Source organism: Ovis canadensis, chromosome 10, assembly GCF_042477335.2.
Source record: "Ovis canadensis isolate MfBH-ARS-UI-01 breed Bighorn chromosome 10, ARS-UI_OviCan_v2, whole genome shotgun sequence".
NCBI lineage: Eukaryota > Metazoa > Chordata > Mammalia > Artiodactyla > Bovidae > Ovis > Ovis canadensis.
This window is the reverse complement of record NC_091254.1, coordinates 90,674,192-90,694,783: the sequence shown is the minus strand read 5'-3', so window position 1 is coordinate 90,694,783 and position 20,592 is coordinate 90,674,192. Positions and strand designations below refer to the sequence as shown.

The following is a 20,592-nucleotide window of genomic DNA, read 5'->3' as shown; positions in this document are numbered from 1 at the left end:
AACAGTTAATCTACATTATACAGTAAATACAGAGAAGGCGATGGCACCCCATTCCAGTACTCTTGCCTGGAAAATCCCATGGACGGAGGAGCCTGGAAGGCTGCAGTCCATGGGGTCTCGAAGAGTCGGACACGACTGAGCGACTTCACTTTCACTTTTCACTTTCATGCATTGGAGAAGGCAATGGCAACCCACTCCAGTGTTCTTGCCTGGAGAATCCCAGGGACAGGGGGGCCTGGTGGACTGCTGTCTATGGGGTTGCACAGAGTCGGACATGACTGAAGCAACAGCAGCTTCAGCAGCCTACATTAAATACGTTATACATTAGGGTTTCCCAGGTGGCACTAGCATTAAACAACCCACCTGCCAATGCAGGAGACATTAAGAGACAAAGGTTTGATCCCTGGGTCAGGAAGATCCCCTGAAGGAGGGCATGACAACCCGCTCCAATATTCTTGCCTGGAAAATCCTACGGACGGAGAAGCCTGGTGGGCTATTTGAGTTAATATATACAACATGCCTAGGATGCTGTGGGCACAGAGCAAGCTGTCTATGTTAACTATTTATTTCCTCCTCTCATATCACACTGCTTTCACCAATTATTTTATGATTTAAAGTTTAGGTTCAAATATAACCACATAGGGTACACAAGCTCTGTTGTTTAATTTATGGTTACATAACTAGTGTTGAAAATGCACATTAAAAATGAAAATTTATATAAGTATCATGTAAATATGATGCTTTGTTAAAAATATGATGCTTTAAGATTAAGCAAATGAAACCCTTTGGCATTCTTTCAAAAGCATTTTTTTAACCCATATAAAAATACCAAAAAAAAAGAAAAATTCTACACCAGACAAATATTGATTGACCTACAAAAGTTCTCACAACTCTTACAGAAATCAGGGAATTCTAAAAATAGAAATGATTGTGAGTCTCTTGCAAAGAGGAACACTCAGGAGAAATAAAGACAGGATGTAGTTAATTTAAGAGAGAGCAGATAGACCGCTAACTGGTTAATGTGGGTGAACAGGTCAAAATATAAGATGTTTCAAAAAAGTAGACTGTGCACGAATGGGACGTTCATGTTATTTAACATCATTAAATTATTTTTAGCTCAGTGGGAAAAGAAGTATCTATTCCAACCTGTCTCTGGGTTAAATTTTTTCTTAGTTTTAAGAGACCATGATCCATATTATTTATTTTTTTCTCCTTCACCTTCAGCCTCTCCCTCTCTTCCAGTTCTTACTTCTCAGCATACAAACAAATTTAAATCTTTTATGTGTTAAAAATAAAATTCTCAGGACTTCCTTAGCAGTCCAGTGGTTAAGCCTCTGTGTTTCCATTGCAAGGGGGCACAGGTCCATCCCTGGTAGGGGAATTAAGATTCCACATGCTGCATGGCGAGGTTAAAAAAAATAAAAATCTCCTTAGATACTCTGCTTTTCCATGTGCCATCTGATAAAACATACTGACGGGGGACTTCCCTTGTGGTAGAGTGGACAAGAATCCATCTGCCAATGCAGGGAACATGAGTTCAATCCTTTGTCCGGGATGATTCCACGTGCCCAGAACAACTAAGCCCATGAGCCAAAACTACTGAAGCCCGCGTGCCTTGAGCCCCTACTCTGCAACGAGAGAAACTACCTCAATGAGAAGCCCGTGCACCATAACATAGAAAGAGAAACTAGGAACTGCAACCAGAGAAATCCCTCATGTAGCAGCAGACCCATCACAGCCAAAAAATTAAATAAATAAGTCTTTTTAAAAATATAAAATAAGATCACATTTGCAAAGCATCCGCACAGTGCCTGGCACACATTAACTCACTTTCCGTGAGTGTGGTGACCCCAGAGCTCCTACCCAAGGGGCTGGGTCTGGGGGGTAGGGGTCAGTGGATGGCCCAGCAGCAGGGAGACGTTCTTTGTAGCTTACTCTTCTTATTAAACCATAAGATTGTGACAGGCAGAATCAGCACCCTGCTTATCTTTATATTCTCCACAGAGCCTGCTGCCGTGCTCAGTACGTAGTATGAAATCATTTTGATCATGGCTAGCTCAGCAGTTCATGGAGCAGAACACCCCTGGATTAAGCCAGGAGATTCCAATTCTGACTCTAAACACTGCTAGTAACACGCAGAATGACTTTCAGAAACGTACTTCTCTCTGAGAGACACCGTGGCCTGTCTGCAAATGCGGTGCTTGCCTCCGTGGAAGTCTAATGATGGAGATGGACTTGATATAATGAGCGTGTGGTTAGTTAGCAACAATGGTGATAAGAACTATGAGAGCATATTCAGAGGCACCTAAGGGGGTTGAAAGAGAAAATTCAAGGAAGGCTTTATCTGAGCGATGGATATTTGCACAGAGACCTGAGTATGGAATAGTCGAGTGTCATGGAGGTGAGCAGAGGGGAGCACTTTCGGGTATGTGAAAGATCCAAGATGGACAGGAGCAGAGCGCCCTGTAGGACTAGAAGAGGCCCACGTGGCTCAGCTCAGGAAACAGAGGTGAAAGGGCCATGAGATAACTCAGAGGAAGCAGGCAAGGGGCCAGGTCAGGCAGCAGCATTGGGGCCTTCAGACTAAGAACACTGGGAGCAGCGAATCATCCTGGGGGTCAGAAGTAAGGAGAATATTGTCTATAGAGAATTGAAAGGGAGTCATAAAACTAAATATAACCTTTAATTTTCACCATTCACTCACTGGCAAATTTATGTCAACCAGTAGTATGTTAGTAAATGCTTAACAACTTATTCTCACAATAGATATATGCCTACGCACACACACACATGCACACACACACACAGGTGTATGTATTATAAATGTTACAAATGACATAAAGGATTGTAACACGCAGCTTGCAAGTAATGATAAAAGCAGGCAAATACTCCTTTTCCTGAAAATTCTACATAGTTGATGGAATCTCATGGAATACTTTTGTTGCTTTTTGCTAAAGGCTTGTGTGTATATCAATCTGATTGCAGTGTTGACCATCTGGCAATGTCCATGTGTAGAGTCTTCTCTTGTGTTGTTGGAAGAGGGTGTTTGCTATGACCAGTGCGTTCTCTTGGCAAAAGTCTACTAGCCTTTGCCCTGCTTCATTCCATATTCCAAGGCCAAATTTGCCTGTTACCCCAGGTGTTTCTTGACTTCCTACTTTTGCATTCCAGTCCCCTATAATGAAAAGGACATCTTTTTGGGGTGTTAGTTCTAAAAGGTCTTGTAGGTCTTCATAGAACCGTTTAACTTCAGCTTCTTCAGCATTACTGGTTGAGGCATAGGCTTGGATTACTGTGATATTGAATGGTTTGCCTTGGAAATGAACAGAGATCATTCTGTCGTTTTTGAGACTGCATCCAAGTACTGCATTTCAGACTCTTTTATTGACCATGATGGCTACTCCATTTCTTCTAAGAGATTCCTGCCCACAGTAGTAGATATAATGGTCATCTGAGTTAAATTCACCCATTCCAGTCCATTTTAGTTCACTGATTCCTAGAATGTCAGCATTCACTCTTGCCATCTCCTGTTTGACCACTTCCAAATTGCCTTGATTCATGGACCTAACATTCCAGGTTCCTATGCAATATTGCTCTTTACAGCATCAGATCTTGCTTCTATCACCAGTCATATACACAAATGGGTATTGTTTTTTGCTTTGGCTCCATCCCTTCATTCTTTCTGGAGTTATTTCTCCACTAATCTCCTGTAGCATATTGGGCACCTACAGACCTGGGAAGCTCCTCTTTCAGTATCCTATCATCTTGCCTTTTCATACTGTTCATGGGGTTCTCAAGGCAAGAATATTGAAGTAGTTTGCCTTTCCCTTCTCCAGTGGACCACATTCTGTCAAGGAAAGTTATGACCAACTTAGATAGCATATTCAAAAGCAGAGACATTACTTTGCCAACACAGGTCCATCTAGTCAAGGCTATGGTTTTTCCTGTGGTCATATATGGATGTGAGAGTTGGACTATGAAGAAAGCTGAGAGCTGAAGAATTGATGCTTTTGAACTGTGGTGTTGGAGAAGACTCTTGAGAGTCCCTTGGACTGTAAGGAGATGCAACCAGTCCATTCTAAAGGAGATCAGTCCTAGGTTTCACTGGAAGGACTGATGCTAAAGCTGAAACTCCAATATTTTGGCCACCTCATGTGAAGAGTTGACTCATTGGAAAAGACTCTGATGCTGGGAGGGATTGGGGGCAGGAGGAGAAGGGGACGACAGAGGATGAAATGGCTGGATGGCATCACCGACTCGATGGACAAGGGTTTGGGTGAACTCCGGGAATTGGTGATGGACAGGGAGGCCTGGCGTGCGATTCATGGGGTCGCAAACAGTCAGACACTACTGAGCAACTGAACTGAACTGAACTGAACTGTGTGTATATCCAATCAATGATTGTACTCTTTGCAACCCCATGGACTGCAGCCCGCCAAGCTTCTCTGTCTGTAGGGATTCTCCAGGCAAAAATACTGTAGTGGGGGGCCATGCCCTCCTCCAGGGGATCTTCCCAACCCAGGGATTGAACCCAGTTCTCTCACATTGCAGGTGGATTCTTTACCATCTGAGCCACCAGGGAAGTCCAAGAATACCGGAGTGGGTAGACTATCCCTTCTCCAGGGGAACTTCCCAACCTAGGAATTGAACCAGGGTTTCCTGCATTGCAGGTGGATTCTTCACCAGCTGTGCTGGTAGTTGATGGAATCTCATGGAATGTTTTTGTCGATTTTTGCTAAGGGGTTGTGTCTATATCCAACCAATGCTTGTAATTCAGCCATGGTTTCACAAATGGAATTTCATTTCAATCTGCTCTTTTCCCAATACATTCAGTCATTAAATCTGATATGTCATCTGTTCAACTATGTCTCACCTTTGCACAAATTAAACCCACTAAATTAAGATCTTTTCATGTCATCACTAAACGCAACACATTTTTAAGTTTCATCTGCATTATTATTTCCTCCATCACTTTCTTAAATCTAGCAAAGAAGACAGTGGACAAAACATCAAATTGAACCCTGATTTGTGTTTGCCAATGGTGTAAACAACAGAGGATGAGATGGTCGGATGGCATCACAACTCAAAGGACATGAGTCTGAGTAAGCTCTGGGAGATGGTGATGAACAGGGAAGGCTGGCATGCTGCAGTCCACGGGGTTGCAAAGAGTTGGACACAACTGAGTGACTGAACTGAACTGAAATACTCCCACAGTGGCTGACCGCAATCTCCCAGTGTGACATCACTGACTGTGGGTTAGGAAGACACACGCAGTAGCACAGCACTAAACGCAGCGGTGAAAAGGAGAGAATTGATCAGATTTGATCCACATGTCACAAGGAGAGTCTTGGTGACTTGTTAACATACCAAGGGTGATGGCAGATTGGGGAAGTACTGGAAGCATCACCGTGACAGGGAGACCTGAAGAGGAGCAAGCAACGAGAGCACGCCTCTCACTTTACATGAGTTCCATTTGAGGTCCTGGTGACAACCAAGTGGAGAAGCTGAATAGGAAGCTAGATACACGGGTTTGGACCTCAGAGAAGGAAGGATCCGAACTGTAAATTTGGCAGATATTCACTGAAATGTTGGCAGTGTGTTAAATCATGCAGGGAAAAACTGTGGCTTCAAAGCAAAGGGCTGAAACCTTTCAAATACATCACTTGTAGACCCAGAGCAAGCCAAGGAGACTGGAGGTGGGGAACGGGGCGGATTATCGCTCTTACCAGAGTGTTCTAAGGAGGAAGAATGAACTTTGCTAAGCGATTAGGTATAACGAAGTAGGACAGTGTTCTTTGTATTACTGACTGCAGGTAGCCAAGCCAGTTTCAGTGGAATGCAGAAACCAAGAACTAAGTGCGATCTGGGAGACTAGAGAAGCGTGGGCCGACAACCTTTCAAGGAGTTCAGCTACAGAGAGCAGCAGCAAGGCAGAGGGGCAGCTGGAAGGGCACCTGGAGGGGAAGAAGGTTTGGGGTTCATGAAATGCCTATGACTCGGGTCCAGTGAAGAGGGAGATACTGAGCTAAGATAGGACTCTGATACTGGGGGAAAAGCAGGATGGAGGAAGGGTTCAGAATCAGTGTTTTTAGTAACAGGAGTAGCTTTGTAGGTTTGAGATTTCCCTGGTGGCTCAGACAGTAAACCATCCGCCTGCAACATGGGAGACCTGGGTTCAATCCCTCGGTTGGGAAGATCCTCTGGAGAAGGGAATGGGCCACCCACTCCAGTCTTCTGGCCTGCAGAATCCCATGGACAGAGGCTACAGTCCATAGTGCCTCAAAGAGTTGGACACGACTGAATGACTAACACTTTGTAGGCTTGGCAGTGGAAGTGTAGAAAGTTTCTCTTTTTTCTTGACACGGGAGGCAGAAAAATCTAGTAAGAATGGGGGTTATGAAACGCGCGGAGTGGCAATGCGGTTGGGAGCGGAAGTTCAGGACAAAAATGACTTGGATACAGGAGCCGGAAAGGGTTCGTGGGTCAGCGGGAGATGCGAGACTAGAGCCGTGGAACAGGGTCTGCTAAAAACAAAGGCCAGGTACCAGCAGGGCCTTGGACGGAAGAACGCAGTCTCATTGAGTCTTTCCCGAGATGCAGAAAGTTGAGACACACACTCGAAACAGCTCCTCCCAGGCAGGAGGAAGTCTAGCGTCCGGATCGCTGCGATCCAGCTCCCTTTCCTGAAGGGACGCGGCAGCACCCCTCCGCCGAGCGCCACCGGCAGCGCAAGGAGCGCCGGACAAGCCGGGAACAGGCTCCAGCGCCGCGAGGGACAGGGAGGAAGCGCCTATAAGCCCACGGCGGCCCCCGCAGCCTGCCGCCTGGGGCCGCCCCCTCCAGCCCCCCTCCCGCCGCCCGTGCCCTGCCCGGGGATCCGCTCCCAGAACTCCGCTTCCTCCTCTCGCGCCGAGTCCGCCTCTCAGTCCCTGGCGGCTCCCTGCGCCGCGACTCGCGCCCTCTGGCCTGACGTCACCGGCGCGCCCGCCAATGAGCTCGAGAGGGACCGGCGGCGCCCGCGAAAGTGACGGCAGGTGCAGCCAATGGCCGCGAGGAGGGGGCGGGCCGAGGCGGCGGGGGATGTGAGGGGGGCGCCCGCGCGCGTGGGGAGCTGCGGGCCGTGCGGGCGAGCGTGCGGCGCGGGCGCCGGGGGGCGGGGAACGCGGCGGGGGGCGGGGGCGCGGCGCGCGCGGCCCCTCCCCCTGCCCAGCTCGGGGCAGGCGCCCGTAGCCGCCGGACTTCCCGCGTCCGCCGGGGAGATGCGGCCGCCGCTCGGGCTCCTTGCAGGTAACACGCGGGGCGGCCCCTGCAGGGCCGAGGGCGCCGCGGCTGGGCAAGCGGAGTTGGGCGCCGAGCGGACGCGGGCGGTCCCCACTGCCCGCCGCGCCCCGAGCCCCTGCAGTGCGAGCCGGGCCCGGCGGCGGCGCCGCCGATGGAGTTGGCTCCGGGACCTGGGCTGCGGCCGGGGCCGGGGTCACGGCGGATGCGGGCCCTGGAGCCGTGCGCCCGGGTGTCAGTGGCACGCGGGACAAAGGGCGCGGCGTGGAGGGGGCGCGCTCACCGCTGCCCCAGCAACGCGGGCTCCCCGTTGACCCCGGGCGCACGGGCGCCTCTGGCGCGTCCCCCGGAGCGGACACCTGGCCGCGGGCCCCCGCTCCACCCGCCAGCTGGCCGCCGCGCAAGCGATGGCTGGGCGCAGCAGGGCCGCCTGGCCGCCCGCCCAGGGGTAAAGGCGGCGCCCTGGCCGCGCCGCCAGTGCCAGCCTCCCCGCGCTGGCTGCCCGGCCGAGCGGCGTGCCCTGGGCCGGGGCGCCCGGGGCCACTACCGAGCTGCCGCTTTCCTGCGCCGGGCTTGGAGTTTGGAGAAGCCGAGCGGGTGGCGCAGCCTCCGCCTCACCTCCTGCGAACTCCGCGGGGCTTCTCGTCTTGTTGATGTTGTGTCTGTAGGCTGTGCGTATTTTCTTTCTTCTTTTTTTAACCGCACACAAAAGAAAGGAGTTAGAGGAACGAGCTAGCCAGAGCCTCGTGAGTCATCCCACGCTGCTCTTTTCTCTTGGAGCGCAGATGGATGGGAGTGTTTCTTGAGAAACAGTTAACAGTGAGGACTCACGGGGTCCCCCTCCCTGTCCCGTCTCCCCGCAGCCCCGACCGCGCCTGGGGCGCCCCAGAGGGAGGTGGGGTGAAGTATCACCCGTTGACTTCGGTGGGAAAATGGCTACAAGCTAGCAAGCTGTAAACTTTCTGGGACAGTGGAACTGGGAATGTCGAACCTCCCGCAGTCATTTTTGCTGTCGGCAGGCATGGCTCTCGCGCGTTTCTGAATTGAGAAACAGAGAAGGCGATCCGAAGAGGAAGCTACTTGGAGTAGCATTGTGTTCAGCGCTGCGTGGGGGGAGGGCGGGAGAGATGAGTCTCCAGTGCCTTGGGGGCCCCGAGAGAGGAGCAGCCAGCTCAGGTCTCCAGGAACGGTTGTGTTCTTTATTCTGGTTTCCAAACGCACTCTCATTTCGGGCTGGCAGAGGGCAACCGGTGTGTGGATGGATCAATACAGATGAACTGGAAAAGCCAGTCTGAGGCCAGAAGGCCCTTCAGTGCAGCTGGAAGAATATTTTTTAGTAGGTGTTCACTGCTAATTTTTCCAGGGATCGTGTAGGTTTGATCTGTATCTGTCAGCCCCTTACTGCAGTCCAGGCTGCTGTGTCAGGCGGCACCGAGTCCCCAGGGTTCAGAGCTCAGTGACTGCTGTGTGTTTGCTTTTGAGGGATGGTGTGCCCTCTCTAAGGTCTCTTTGACCTTTTCATTGACGATTGATTGATGGGTTTTAACCCCCTGAAAATAGAAGCTTGGTATAAGGAGTTTAAGATATTGAAAATAAAGAGGCTTGTGCTTCAGTTCCCAATCTAACTACATCCACACGCCAGTGAATTCTCAACATGGTGAGGATAAGCACAGGAATGGGACAGGAATCCCATCAACAGTGTGGTCACTGGTAGAGCTAACTGGAGCCCTGCATGGGCTGAACCTGAGGCCATGATGTTGTTCCTTCTCTGTCCATGAGGCAAACTTCCAGGGCTCAGGAGCCAGGGCTCGCAGGCAGGACATCCCCTGGGGAAGACGAATGGGGTGATGCCGCCCAGGCCCCATCCAGAGTGAGAAACAGGCTCCTCTGGTCCATGGGATTTCCCAGGCAAGAATACTGGATTGCCATTTTCCTTCTCTTGGTACAAAAAGGTGGAAGGGCCCCGTCTCCTTCCAGGTGCCACTTTATGCTGGCAGGGCTTCTTGTACCTGAGCTTCCAGCCTGCCTGCAATCCTTGCAGGAAAAAAATCCATCTACTGTTGGAGGAGGAGGATTAATGTGTTCAGCCATGGGGTTTATGCAGGACATACAGATGCCTGGTCACAGAGCCAGTGCCCTGCTGCTGCTGCTAAGTCGCTTCAGTCGTGTGCGACTCTGCAACCCCAGAGATGGCAGCCCACCAGGCTCCCCCGTCCCTGGAATTCTCCAGGCAAGAACACTGGAGTGGGTTGCCATTTCCTTCTCCAGTGTGTGAAAGTGAAGTGGCTCAGTCGTGTCTGACTCTCAGCGACCCCATGGACTGCAGCCTACCAGGCTCCTCCGTTCATGGGATTTTCCAGGCAAGAGTACTGGAGTGGGGTGCCATTGCCTTCTCCAGTGCCCTGGGTCTGCCCAAAAGAAGGGAGCCCTTCTCTCAATTGCATCAGGTTACCTGATGGGCTACTGCTGGCCTTGGTTGGCTAGCCTATCCTCAAGAATAAAAGTTGACAGCAACGTGTTGTTCAGTCACTCAGTCGTCTCCAACTCTCTGCGACCCCATGGACTGCAGCCCGCCAGCCTTCCCTGTCCTTCACTATCTCCTGGAGTTTGCTCAAACTCATGTCCATTCAGTCAGTGATGCTATCTAACCATCTCATCCTCTGCCACCTGCTTCTCCTCTTGTCCTCAATCTTTCCCAGCATCAGGGTCTTTTCCAGTGGGTCAGATGTTTGCATCAGGTGGTCAAAATACTGGAGCTTCAGCAACATGATGGCAATATGGGTGATCCCAAGACAGGACGTCAGGGACTGGGCACTGGGAACTAATCTCTGCAGAATAATGAAGTGAAGTGAAAGTCACTCAGTCGTATCTGACTCTTTGGGACCCTGTGGACTATACAGTCCATGGAATTCTCCAGGCCAGAATACTGGAGTGGATAGCCTTTCCCTTCTCCAGGGGATCTTCCCAACCCAGGGATTGAACCGAGCTTTCCCGCATTGTAGGCTGATTCTTTACCAGCTAAGCCACAAGGAAAGCCCAATAATAACAGTCGTGGGAACCAATTGTTTCCATATATGCTCTCATTTAGTTCTTAGCACAACCTCCTGGTACCCTATGGTGCTGATGAGGAATGGATCCTTGGAAAGACCAGGCAACTCAAGGTCATATAGGTAGCAAGTTCAAGTCTGTCTGCCCGCAGGGCCTGTGCTGTTAACCACTGGGCTAGACTAAGGTTCCTGATGCACTGTAGCAGCATTTGCTGATCCACAGTATTCTCTGAGCTACCCTACTTTGCCCATTAGCAATCAGGCCTTAAATGGAAAGGGCATTTGTGAGTGTCCTTGGGGGCAGCAGAGAAGTGGGGATCTTGGATCAGGGAAGGGAAGCAGCAATGAAGAGGGAAGAGTCAGCCAGGATGGGGAGCGGGGCAGAGTCTAGGCTCCCTGATGTCCCTGCCAGAGAAGAAGGGGAGCCCTTCTGAGATGGGCTCATCCATCCTGTTGACCCTCCAAGAGTCCAGGCCTAGTCCCCATGTTCGGGTCTGTAGTCTGCCTTCCGTCTATCTCAGCAGCCCTTGCCTGAGTACCAAAAGCACTAGTGTGTGTTACAGATAATCTGATATGAAAAGGGAGGCACAGCAACTAATGTTGTTCAGTCGCTAAGCTGTGTCTGACTCTGCAACCCCATGGACTGCAGCACGCCGGGCTCCTCTGTCCTTTACCATCTCCCGGAGTTTGCTCAAATTCATGTCCTTTGAGTTGATGATGCCATCCAACCATCTCATCCTCTGCCGCAACAACTAATTCAGGAGCACAAATTAGTTCCTGATGCAGTATTCTTCCTAGAGGGCCATTTGAACTTCAGAGATCCACTTGTAAAATACTGGCATCATCAACTCAATGGATATGAGTTTGCGCAAACTTCAGGAGATGGTGAAGGACAGGGAAGCCTGGCATGCTGCAGTCCATGGGGTCGCAAAGAGTCAGACACATCTGAGCGACTGAACAACAAACTCAAATATCTGGGCCTGAAGCAGACAACATGAAGACCAGTTAATGGACCATCTGTCAGCTCACAGCTCCATTTCACATTTAAAATTGATATGAAACTAATATAAACCATTTGCTTTCCTTCATATTCACTTTCTGAACCAAAGAACTCATATTCCCTCCGTATTATGTCAGGGTAGCTTCCTAACTGTCCAATCTTTTTTCACTTCTTGTAGCAGGAGTAGTTTCTGGAGCTCAAATACAGACACAGTGGTTGGGGCCTGCGTGGTGACCTCTACTGTGTTTGCAACTGTAATTTGGATTTGACCAGTGGTTTATCCTTTCAGTGACAAAGTAGGGGGGCGGGGGGCAGGGTGACACATAGAGGCTGGAATATTCCCCCTGTACTTGCTGAAAGCATGAGTTACAAATGAGTTACCTCAGGTGGAGAAGCTAGAGGGCCCAGCACCGCGAGAGCTGCAAAGCCCTTCCTCTCTGGGGGGTAAGACTGGCCTTTTCCCCGAGCCTGGACAGGAACAGTGCTGCCATAGAAGAGAGGGTCCCGTTGACTGTTGCTGGATCCTCAGCACGTTCACTCAGACAGAGGGCTGTGGAAAAGAGGCCCGTGACGTCCAGTGGCCCGGTGGACTGACTTCTCATTGATTCCGTCATCTGGGGCATTCCCTGGAAGACCTGGAAACAAATACAGGTTCAAACTCATGTTGACCTTTGAACTGTGTGGGTACACTTATATGCAGATTATTTTCTATAGTAAAGACCTCAGTACTAAAAAAAAAAAATTGAAAAATCAAAATTGTAGGGGGTGCAAGTTTGATCCCTGGTCAGAAAACTTAAGATCCCACATGCCACACATGGAGCCAAAAAAAAAAAGACTACATGGTGTGTGGTTAGTTGAGTCCCTGGATGACAAGGAACTGCAGATACAAACTTACAATAAGCTCTACATAGATTTTCAACAGCGAGGAGGGTCAGTGCCCCTAACCACCGAGTTGTTCAGGGGTCATCTGTACATCTAAAGTGACTCCCAGTCAAAGGGCCTGAAATATTCTTCCATCTCAGTGTGAAAGAGTGGGGCTGCTCCCTTAGTAGGGAAGACGAGAGTCTTGGTTATTACCAGGGGATTCTCAAATTATTCTCAAATGAATGTGCTTCCTTCTTCCTTGAAGAAAGTGCTTGTAATAACAGTTAACCTTCCTTTGGCATCCGTTAAACCCAGTGCTTCTAAGCACTTTCAGTGGGTGTCCTGCTTAACCTTCATGACAACCAGGTTAGGTGGGCCTGGTTATCATCCCCATTTTAGAGGTGAGGAGACTGAGGCCCAGAGAGGTGAAGTAACTTGGCCAAAGTCAGGTGGGATTAGACCTAGACAAGATCCTTGTAAAACCAAGGAGGGTGCCTATTGAAGGTGTGGTGGGCATGGGGACAGACATACAATGTGATGGGGAGGGGAGGTGGTTTCATAATTGGTGAATTCCAGGTTAGGAAGTCCTTAGGCAACTGGTGGGAAGTTCTTTTGCTTTGCCGAGTGCACAGGACGTGAACTCAAAGATAGGCAGCACACACAAGGCCACCGAAGTCAGAAATGGCAAGGCTGGGAGACAGCATTTCATTTTAATGTTTTTCCTATTTGAAAGAAAAGCTAAAATAAGTGTCTTTATAACTTGACTCCCTCACCAACATTGGAGGTCATGTCCTCACCTAGAAGAGGACCCCACACTCTCCTTTAGGACACAGCCTAACAATGCTGTCCCCAGCATCAGTCTGCAGTGGGCCCGCCTTGCTCTGTCTGTCCCCTGGGTGAGAACCACGGCCGTGTACCTGCCACCTCACCTCTGTTAAACTCTTCTTTGTCCCAGATTTTCATTGAATGGGCGGGAGTGTCTGTGTTCTGCAGAGAGGCCATAAGCTCTTTCACAGTCAGGACCAGGCTTCACATGCACACACAAACACACACAATTTTTGTGCTAAGACTCAACAATGAATATGTATTGAGTTTTCTTGATTGCATGAAGCAAGATGGTATCTTTTTTTTTAACTTTGTAAACTGGTTCAAGGACTATAAAAATGATCTGCCTTATGGGGCTGATAAACATAGGATTCCCTTAAGTCAGTGTTTCTCAGGGATAATCCAGCATCAGAAACCCAAGGACTCCTGACGTAGTCGGTTGCATCTGGGCCCAGGAGAAGCTCCCTGTGCCCAAGGTGATGGTTCTGCCCACTTGAGTTTTCAAAGTACACCTTAAAGGTGTTTAGGATCACATCCTATAAACTCACAGCATGAATAAATAATTGACCGTCTAGCTGTTTTTCACTTGGGGCAAACATGCCTACTGTATGTGTGCGTGTGTGCTAAGCTGCTTCGGTTGCATCCAACTCTTGGCAACCCAATGGACTGCAGCCCACCAGGCTCCTCTGTCCATGGGATTCTCCAGGCAAGAATACTGGAGTGGGTTACCATGCCTTCCTTCAAGGGGTCTTCCTGACCCAGAGATCGAAGCTGTGTCTCTTACTTCTCCTGTATTGGCAGGTGGTTTCTTTACCATGAGCCCCACCTGGGAAGCCCGCCTACTGTATGTATAAACCTGCCAAGGCATTGATGAGTATTGATGTCGTGTTACTTATCTTGCAGGTTTCTAGCCAGCAGAATGCTGGACCCAGAGGCCAGCAGGGCACAGCTGTCAGGATGGCCGAGTGGGACGCCAGTCTGGACCACATCATCCCATCCTCTGTTCTTCCTCCCTTCTGGGCGAAGTTCCTTGTGGGTTTTGCTTCCCTCGTGTGTTTTGCCCGGAGCTACGATGGAGACTTTGTCTTTGATGACTCTGAAGCCATTGTTAACAATAAGGTGCGTATCTTGATGTCTGTCTGGTAAACTGACTTGCCTGCATCTCAGTAATGATCTGCATCAGTTATTTTCTGTGGCCGTGGTCCTCAGCTTCTCTGACACCAGGGACCAGCTTCCTGGAAGACAGTTTTTTACTCGGACTGGGGCAGCGGGGGAATGGTTTCAGGATGATTCAAGCGCATTATATTTACTGTGCATTTTATTTCTATGATGAGTACATCAGCCCCACCTCAGCTCACCAGGCATTAGATCCCAGAGCTTGGGGACCCCTGCTCCACTGAACTTTGGCTGAGCCTTTATCTGAGCCCTCATCGTGTTCCAGATTTCCCATCTTTTTTTAGAGAGCATCTCCTTGATTTAGGGCCCCTTTTATTGCTGGCAGCAGGGTCTCCCAGCCTTGCCTAACCTCAGGCTTTACCCTGGCTGGGTGCCGTGCGTGAGGTCCCAGCCCGTGCACATATCAGAGAGACCGTTCTTCTAACATGACAAGGCCACAGTACTGCAGAGCCTTGCAGGCTATTTCAGGTTTTGTGAGAAAATTTTACAGAGCTCTAGGCCAGAAGGATGCCCCCATCAGACACACACACACACGCACACACACATGCACACACACATCTCCTGCAGTGATGGGCAAGTCTGATCCCCCACTGGAAGGTGTGTCCTTGGCTGTAGGCAGTGAGCCGGCCCCTTCTGTGTCCTTCGCTGGGAGCATCAGGACATCTTGCTGACAGTTGCGGATGACCCGGAGTTTGCTGCCCGAGGAGACTGCAGTCCCTGCTCGTTTCCTGTGTGGAGACTCAGATTTGCTGAATTTGCAAAACCCCAGCCAGTTCTGCTCACCAGTGGGTGCAGGGGAAATGATATTCCTTTTCAGTCACTGACTATAGAGGTAGGGAAGAAGAAATCGGTTTGTGGGAAGGGAAGAAAAGGGTTTCATTGAGCTAAAAGAAAATCCGAACAAGAAACCTGGAGGCAGAGAGAGCCCAGAGGAGAAAGAACGTGGAAAGAGCGTAGTTAGAACCTTTGTGACGGGAAATGGCTACCCTTTCCAGTATTCTTGCCTGGAAAATCCTATGGACAGAGGAGCCTGGCGGGCTACAGTCCATGGGGTCACAAGAGTCGGGCACAACTTAGTGACTAAACCAAACCAACCCCTACTCAGCCGATGTTCTGTGTCTGCCTCAAGGGGCCAAGAGAACCTGAAGGAATTCACTCCTCTCTCTTTCTCTAGTAGATACAATCGTAGCATCTCTTTGTAGCACTTTTCCTTAATGCTCTGCAAATTTTGAAGTCATAGATTTTCCCGAATGTGGAGAGAGCCATTTTCCTATTAAAAGTGTTGAGGAAAATTCTCTGTGCAAGGAACGTGTATTAGGTGGGGTGGAGGGGAGAGGGGGCGAGGGGAAAGGGGGTGACTGTTCGGCAGATATTTCATTTGTTAACACCCTGTGAATGATTTGCTTCATTTCCACGGCACAGACTTCAGTCGTGGTGTTTATTTTGAATCCAGGTTCTTCACTTGTAATTTCCCTCAAGTTCATCCAGCGGTTTGAAACATCCAACTGCCGATGTTTCTGTTTCAGTCCTTTTTGCAACAGCGCTTAGGAGCAAAAGAAGTGTGTTAGCTCTGAGCAACTGTGTCACAGGGGTGGCTTCATAGCTATTTTCCAGCGGGATACGTGGCTTAATAGCTGCTTTCCAGGGAGGACACATGACTGTGCCTTTGTTTTCTTGGCTGAGCTGGGCCTTCCTTGCTGTGCGGGCTTTTCTGTGGTTGTGGGGAGCAGTGGCTACTCTGTATTTGCGGTGCTCAGGCTTCTCGCTGCCGTGGCTTTTCCTGTGGGGAAACACGGGCTCCAGGGCACATGGACCCAGCCGTTGCTGCACGTGGGCTCAGGAGTTGTGGTGTGCGGGCTTAGTTGCCTCGCAGCATGTGGGATCTTCCTGGACCAGGGATCGAACCTGTGTCTCCTTCATTGGCAAGCAGATTCTTAACCACTGGACCACCAGACAAGTCTGCCTTTATCATTATTATTTTTTAATTCCATTTGCTGAGAGTTTCTTGGCCCTGCCACTCCTGGAGGATGTATGAAGTGTCGATTCTGGACCCTCGTTGAAGAGCTCTGGTGAGCGAGGCGGGGAGACACAAACCATGTCCTGCGTGAGATGCCCAGGATGAGGTTGAGCTTCTCTTTCCTTCTGGGAGCGAGGGCAGAGGAAGGCGCTCTGTGACCCCGTGCGTTGTCTTGGCAGCGTTTTCTGGAGCATCACACTGTGCCCCTTTGTTCACTTGCGAGCCTGCTTTTCTCCCCTTCCCTGTCTACTGACAGGCCCTCCTCTGTGCATTGGCACCGTGCCTGCAGTAATGTGAAACAGGCTGTGACTGGAGTTTCTTGGTGTTAAAGGCTGTTTTCCAGATGCTTCCTTGTAGTGTTGAGTTGCCTGTAGTGTTGAGTTGTTCACGGAGATGATGATTTTCTTTGAGTCAGTGGAATCAGCAAGCATTTGAGACACAGCACATCTTTCCTAGAAATCATTAGGAGGAAAAATTGACCTTTCTTCCCGTGGTGCACCTTGCTGTGAGGGCTACACCCAATCAAATATTTAGAGCTTTGTTGGTGTTCGTTTGCTGCTCAAACGGAGGGAAAGATCCTTTGCTCCTCCCTCCACAGCTGAGCCGGTAGTTCTGGGACAACGCAAAAGTACAGGACTGCCAGTGGGGTAATGGAGTAAACGGAGTTAGTAGGTGGATTGCACGACCCTCATGAAATAGCGACTTGACTCTTAGAGAAGGGTGTGTGCACTCAAGGCCCCTGAAGCTGATACCCACCAAAGTGAAATTCACCCACAAAGTGGGTGTCAGGTCACCAGCTTGCCTCTGTCCCACGTGGTCAAGCTTTTCCCTTTGCATCATTAAGCACCTAAGGCTTCCCAGGTGGCACTAGTGGTAAAGAACCCACCTGCCAATGCAGGAGACACAGGAGACACGGGTTCGATCCCTGGGTTGGGAAGATCCCCTGGAGGAGGAAATGGCAACCCACTCCAGTATTCTTGCCTGGAGAATCCCAGGACAGAGGAGCCTGGCGGGCTACAGTCCATGAGGTCACCAGAGAGTCGGACACGGCTTAGTGGCTAAACAGCCGCCTTACATATTGGCTGTGAGAGAGGGCGATAGTGACCTCACTTAGCTGCTTGGTCCATTTGTTCATTCTGCATGGATCAAGCGCTTTCTGTGCACTCCCCCCAAACACGGGGCGGCCCAGGCCTGGAGGAGCCCCAGCGCAGTGGGGCAGATATCAGTCACGTGAACCTCCTGGGAAACAGGCGCTGTGAAGACAGGTAGAGGATGCTCTGGGCCCCCCAGGAAGAGAACCGCATCAGCTCTGGAACGTTGTAGTCGAGTGCCTGAAATACGATGAGCGGGAGGAGCTGAGCTCTGGGGAGCTGAGGGGTGACCATCCGGACACAGACCCGTCTTGGGGCGGGTGGCAGCAGGGGCCATTTGTGGACCAGAGACCAGGAGCAGAGCCAGCGTCTGGGAGATGTGCCGGCCACGTGCAGCTGAGGGGCCAGAGCACCCCAACTGCGGTGTCCCCGTAAGATGTCGGCTTGGTCCTGGAAGGGGTGGGGCTCTCGTAGGGGGTGGGAGAGATCCCTTGGAGAACGCGCAGAGCGGGGCACAGTGGAGCCCTGAAGAGGCCCGGCCGGGTGCTGGGTGTGAGGGTGGCGGGGGCTGGACCCAGGACTGGTGGGAGACATCGGGAAGAGAGGGCTTCCGCCCAGGGGGAGGGTGCAGTCCCGACCCCGCCGTCTGCTGTGTTGCCTGCAGGACCTCCGTGCAGAGACACCTTTGGGGGACCTGTGGCATCATGACTTCTGGGGCAGCCGGCTGAGCAGTAACACCAGCCACAAGTCCTACCGCCCCCTGACCGTGCTGACCTTCAGGTGAGGTGCCGCAGGACTGCCGTCGGGGAGGGGAAACCCGAGGCTTGTGCTTGACGTTGCACTGGGTGGGGTGTAACCAGGGACCCCGGTCAGGGGTTCCCACGGACGTACAAGCCGCGGTGCAGACACTGACCCGTGCAGCCGCCAGAGGAGACCTGCCAGGCCCCCGGCACGGCTGCTCTGACAAAGCGTTCCCTACGCTTTGCACAGTTCTCTCAGGTTGGACCCTTTGCCACTTAAGCTGGAGGAAACAATATTTCAAGGCAACAGGTAGCCTCTAATTAAATTGTGTTTGCTTTCACTATATATAAAAAGTAAGTTATAAATCTTCCTCCTGTGAACCACATCAGGCTTCCCTGGTAACTCAGAGGTAAAGCATTCACCTGCAATGCAGGAGACCCGGGTTCGATACCAGTCAGGAAGATTCCCTGGAGAAGGCAATGGCTACCCACTCTAGTTTTCTTGGCTGGAGAATTCCATGGATGGAGGAGCCTGGCAGGTTCATGGGATCACAAAATGCTGGACACGACTGAACATCTAGCACTTCACTTCTGTAACCACATCAATATCCAAAAACAAAATGAAACTAAAGATAATCTCGCCACCCCACCATGAATCGGGGAACTGTTTGCATTAAATAGATTAATTGATCTCACAGAAGTTCCCATGCATAGCTGTTTCTCAGGTGTATTGGATAACCTATGTGTAGATCCCTCAAAAGTGAAAGTGAAAGTCGCTCAGTCGTGTCTGACTCTTTGCGACCCCATGGCCTATACAGTCCATGGAATTCTCCAGGCCAGAATACTGGATGAGTGGCCTTTCCTTTCTCCAGGGGATCTTCCCAACCCAGGGATCGAACCCAGGTCTCCCACATTACAGGCGGATTCTTTACCAGCTGAGCCACAAAAAGAAGTATAGAAATGATGAATCAGAACCATTCATGATTGAAAACGAGACAAAAATCCTTGACAGGGACAGCCTTGTCTTTATCTCACCTGAATAATTGTCTTTTTTTTTTTTTTGGCATTTCCTCTCCAAGTATTTTCTGTCCCACTCCTCTGAGAGGTCCTTATCTCCCGTTTTCCCCTCTGCAGTTAGTTACGTTCTTAGCTCTTCTTCACCCTTCTTGGCTTAACAGGCATTATTTATCTTGACGCTATTTTTATCAACTGCGCACACGCTCTCCTCCTTCAGTATGTTCACACACCAGCCTTTCCCTCCAGCCGGTTCGTGTTTTATTTCACGAGCTTCTGCATCTCCGTTGTGAATACCTTCCTTCCTTGCAGGATGAACTACTATTTGTCAGGAGGCTTCCACCCCATGAGCTTCCACGTTGTCAACATCGCCCTGCATGGCGGCATCTGTGTGCTTCTGGTGGATGTCTTCTCTGTGCTGTTTGGGGGCCTGCAGTACACGAGCAAGGGCAGGAGGCTGAACCTGGCCCCCAGGTCGTCTCTGCTGGCCGCCCTGCTGTTTGCCGTGCACCCGGTGCACACTGAGTGTGTAAGTACCGTCTGCCAGCCATCTCTGCCCTTGTGTAAGATCGATGCGGTCCACGCACTGGTTTGTTCCCTAAAACAAGCTTCCCTTGGCTGCTTGTACGGCTCTAGAAGGCCAGCTTTCAGACACCCAGAAGGGTGATTTGTGGGGACAGCAGGTCCCCCTTAGGATAAACGCAGGGTCCATGATGGGCCAAGACTTCATAAAGACCGTATGGCATGATCTCTGGTGATACTCTCTGTGTCCCTTATTAGACCACACTGGGAAGGTGTGACTGGTGAACCTTGCCCATCTTCTGGGTCTAAAGCCAGAGGCTGAGATTGCCTTTTTTTCCTGAAAAGGGGTCTGATGCAGCTTTCCTCTGTTAGCCAAGAGCTTTTGTGATTTCCAAAATACTCCCTCACACTTCATACGATTATCACCAAAACACTGTAGGTTCAGCTGGAGCAGCATAACAATTTCCACTTTACAGAAGAGGAAGCAGCCAGGGAGGACAAATTAGGGACTTAACCAAGGTCGGTCACATGGCCGAGGAGGGTAGGGACAGAATTTAAGATCTGGTCACCTGAACCCGTCCCAAGGAGAGGTCGGTGTGCTGCCAGCTGAGCTGGTGAGTGGGTCCCCACGTCCTGCCGGGACCTGCTCATGAATTTGCCCCACCTTGCTTCTCATCTCCCATCCCACCATTCCATTACAGCCATTCAAACTCAAATATTTGAGAAAAAGCTATCGGTCATTAAAAATTAGCATTCCTAAGACAAATCAGCTGTGTGTTCACCTTTCCTTGTTTCTTGGCAAATAGGCAATATTCAGTTTCATCCTATCAGTTCGGTTTAGTTCAGTTGTATCCAACTCTTTGTGACCCCATGGACTGCATGCCAGGCCCCCCTATCCATCACCAACTCCGGGAGTTTACTCAAACTCATGTCCATTGAGTTGGTGATACCATCCAACCATCTCATCCTCTGTCATCCCCTTCTCCTCCTGCCTTCAATCTTTCCCAGCATCAGGGAC

At 50.5% G+C, this 20,592-nt stretch overlaps 1 protein-coding gene across 1 annotated transcript in view; it reads left to right on the top strand.

The window, feature by feature from the left end:
- The first annotated feature begins 7,067 nt into the window (after positions 1–7,067).
- TMTC4 (transmembrane O-mannosyltransferase targeting cadherins 4) overlaps positions 7,068–20,592 on the top strand; it is a 59,042-nt gene continuing 45,517 nt past the window's right edge. The window contains exons 1-4 of the mRNA XM_069601950.1: positions 7,068–7,287; positions 13,918–14,133; positions 17,963–18,078; positions 19,365–19,581. Of these exons, the coding sequence (XP_069458051.1) occupies positions 13,972–14,133; positions 17,963–18,078; positions 19,365–19,581 (495 nt within the window). The 5' untranslated portion in view covers positions 7,068–7,287; positions 13,918–13,971. The remainder of the gene's footprint in view (positions 7,288–13,917; positions 14,134–17,962; positions 18,079–19,364; positions 19,582–20,592) is intronic.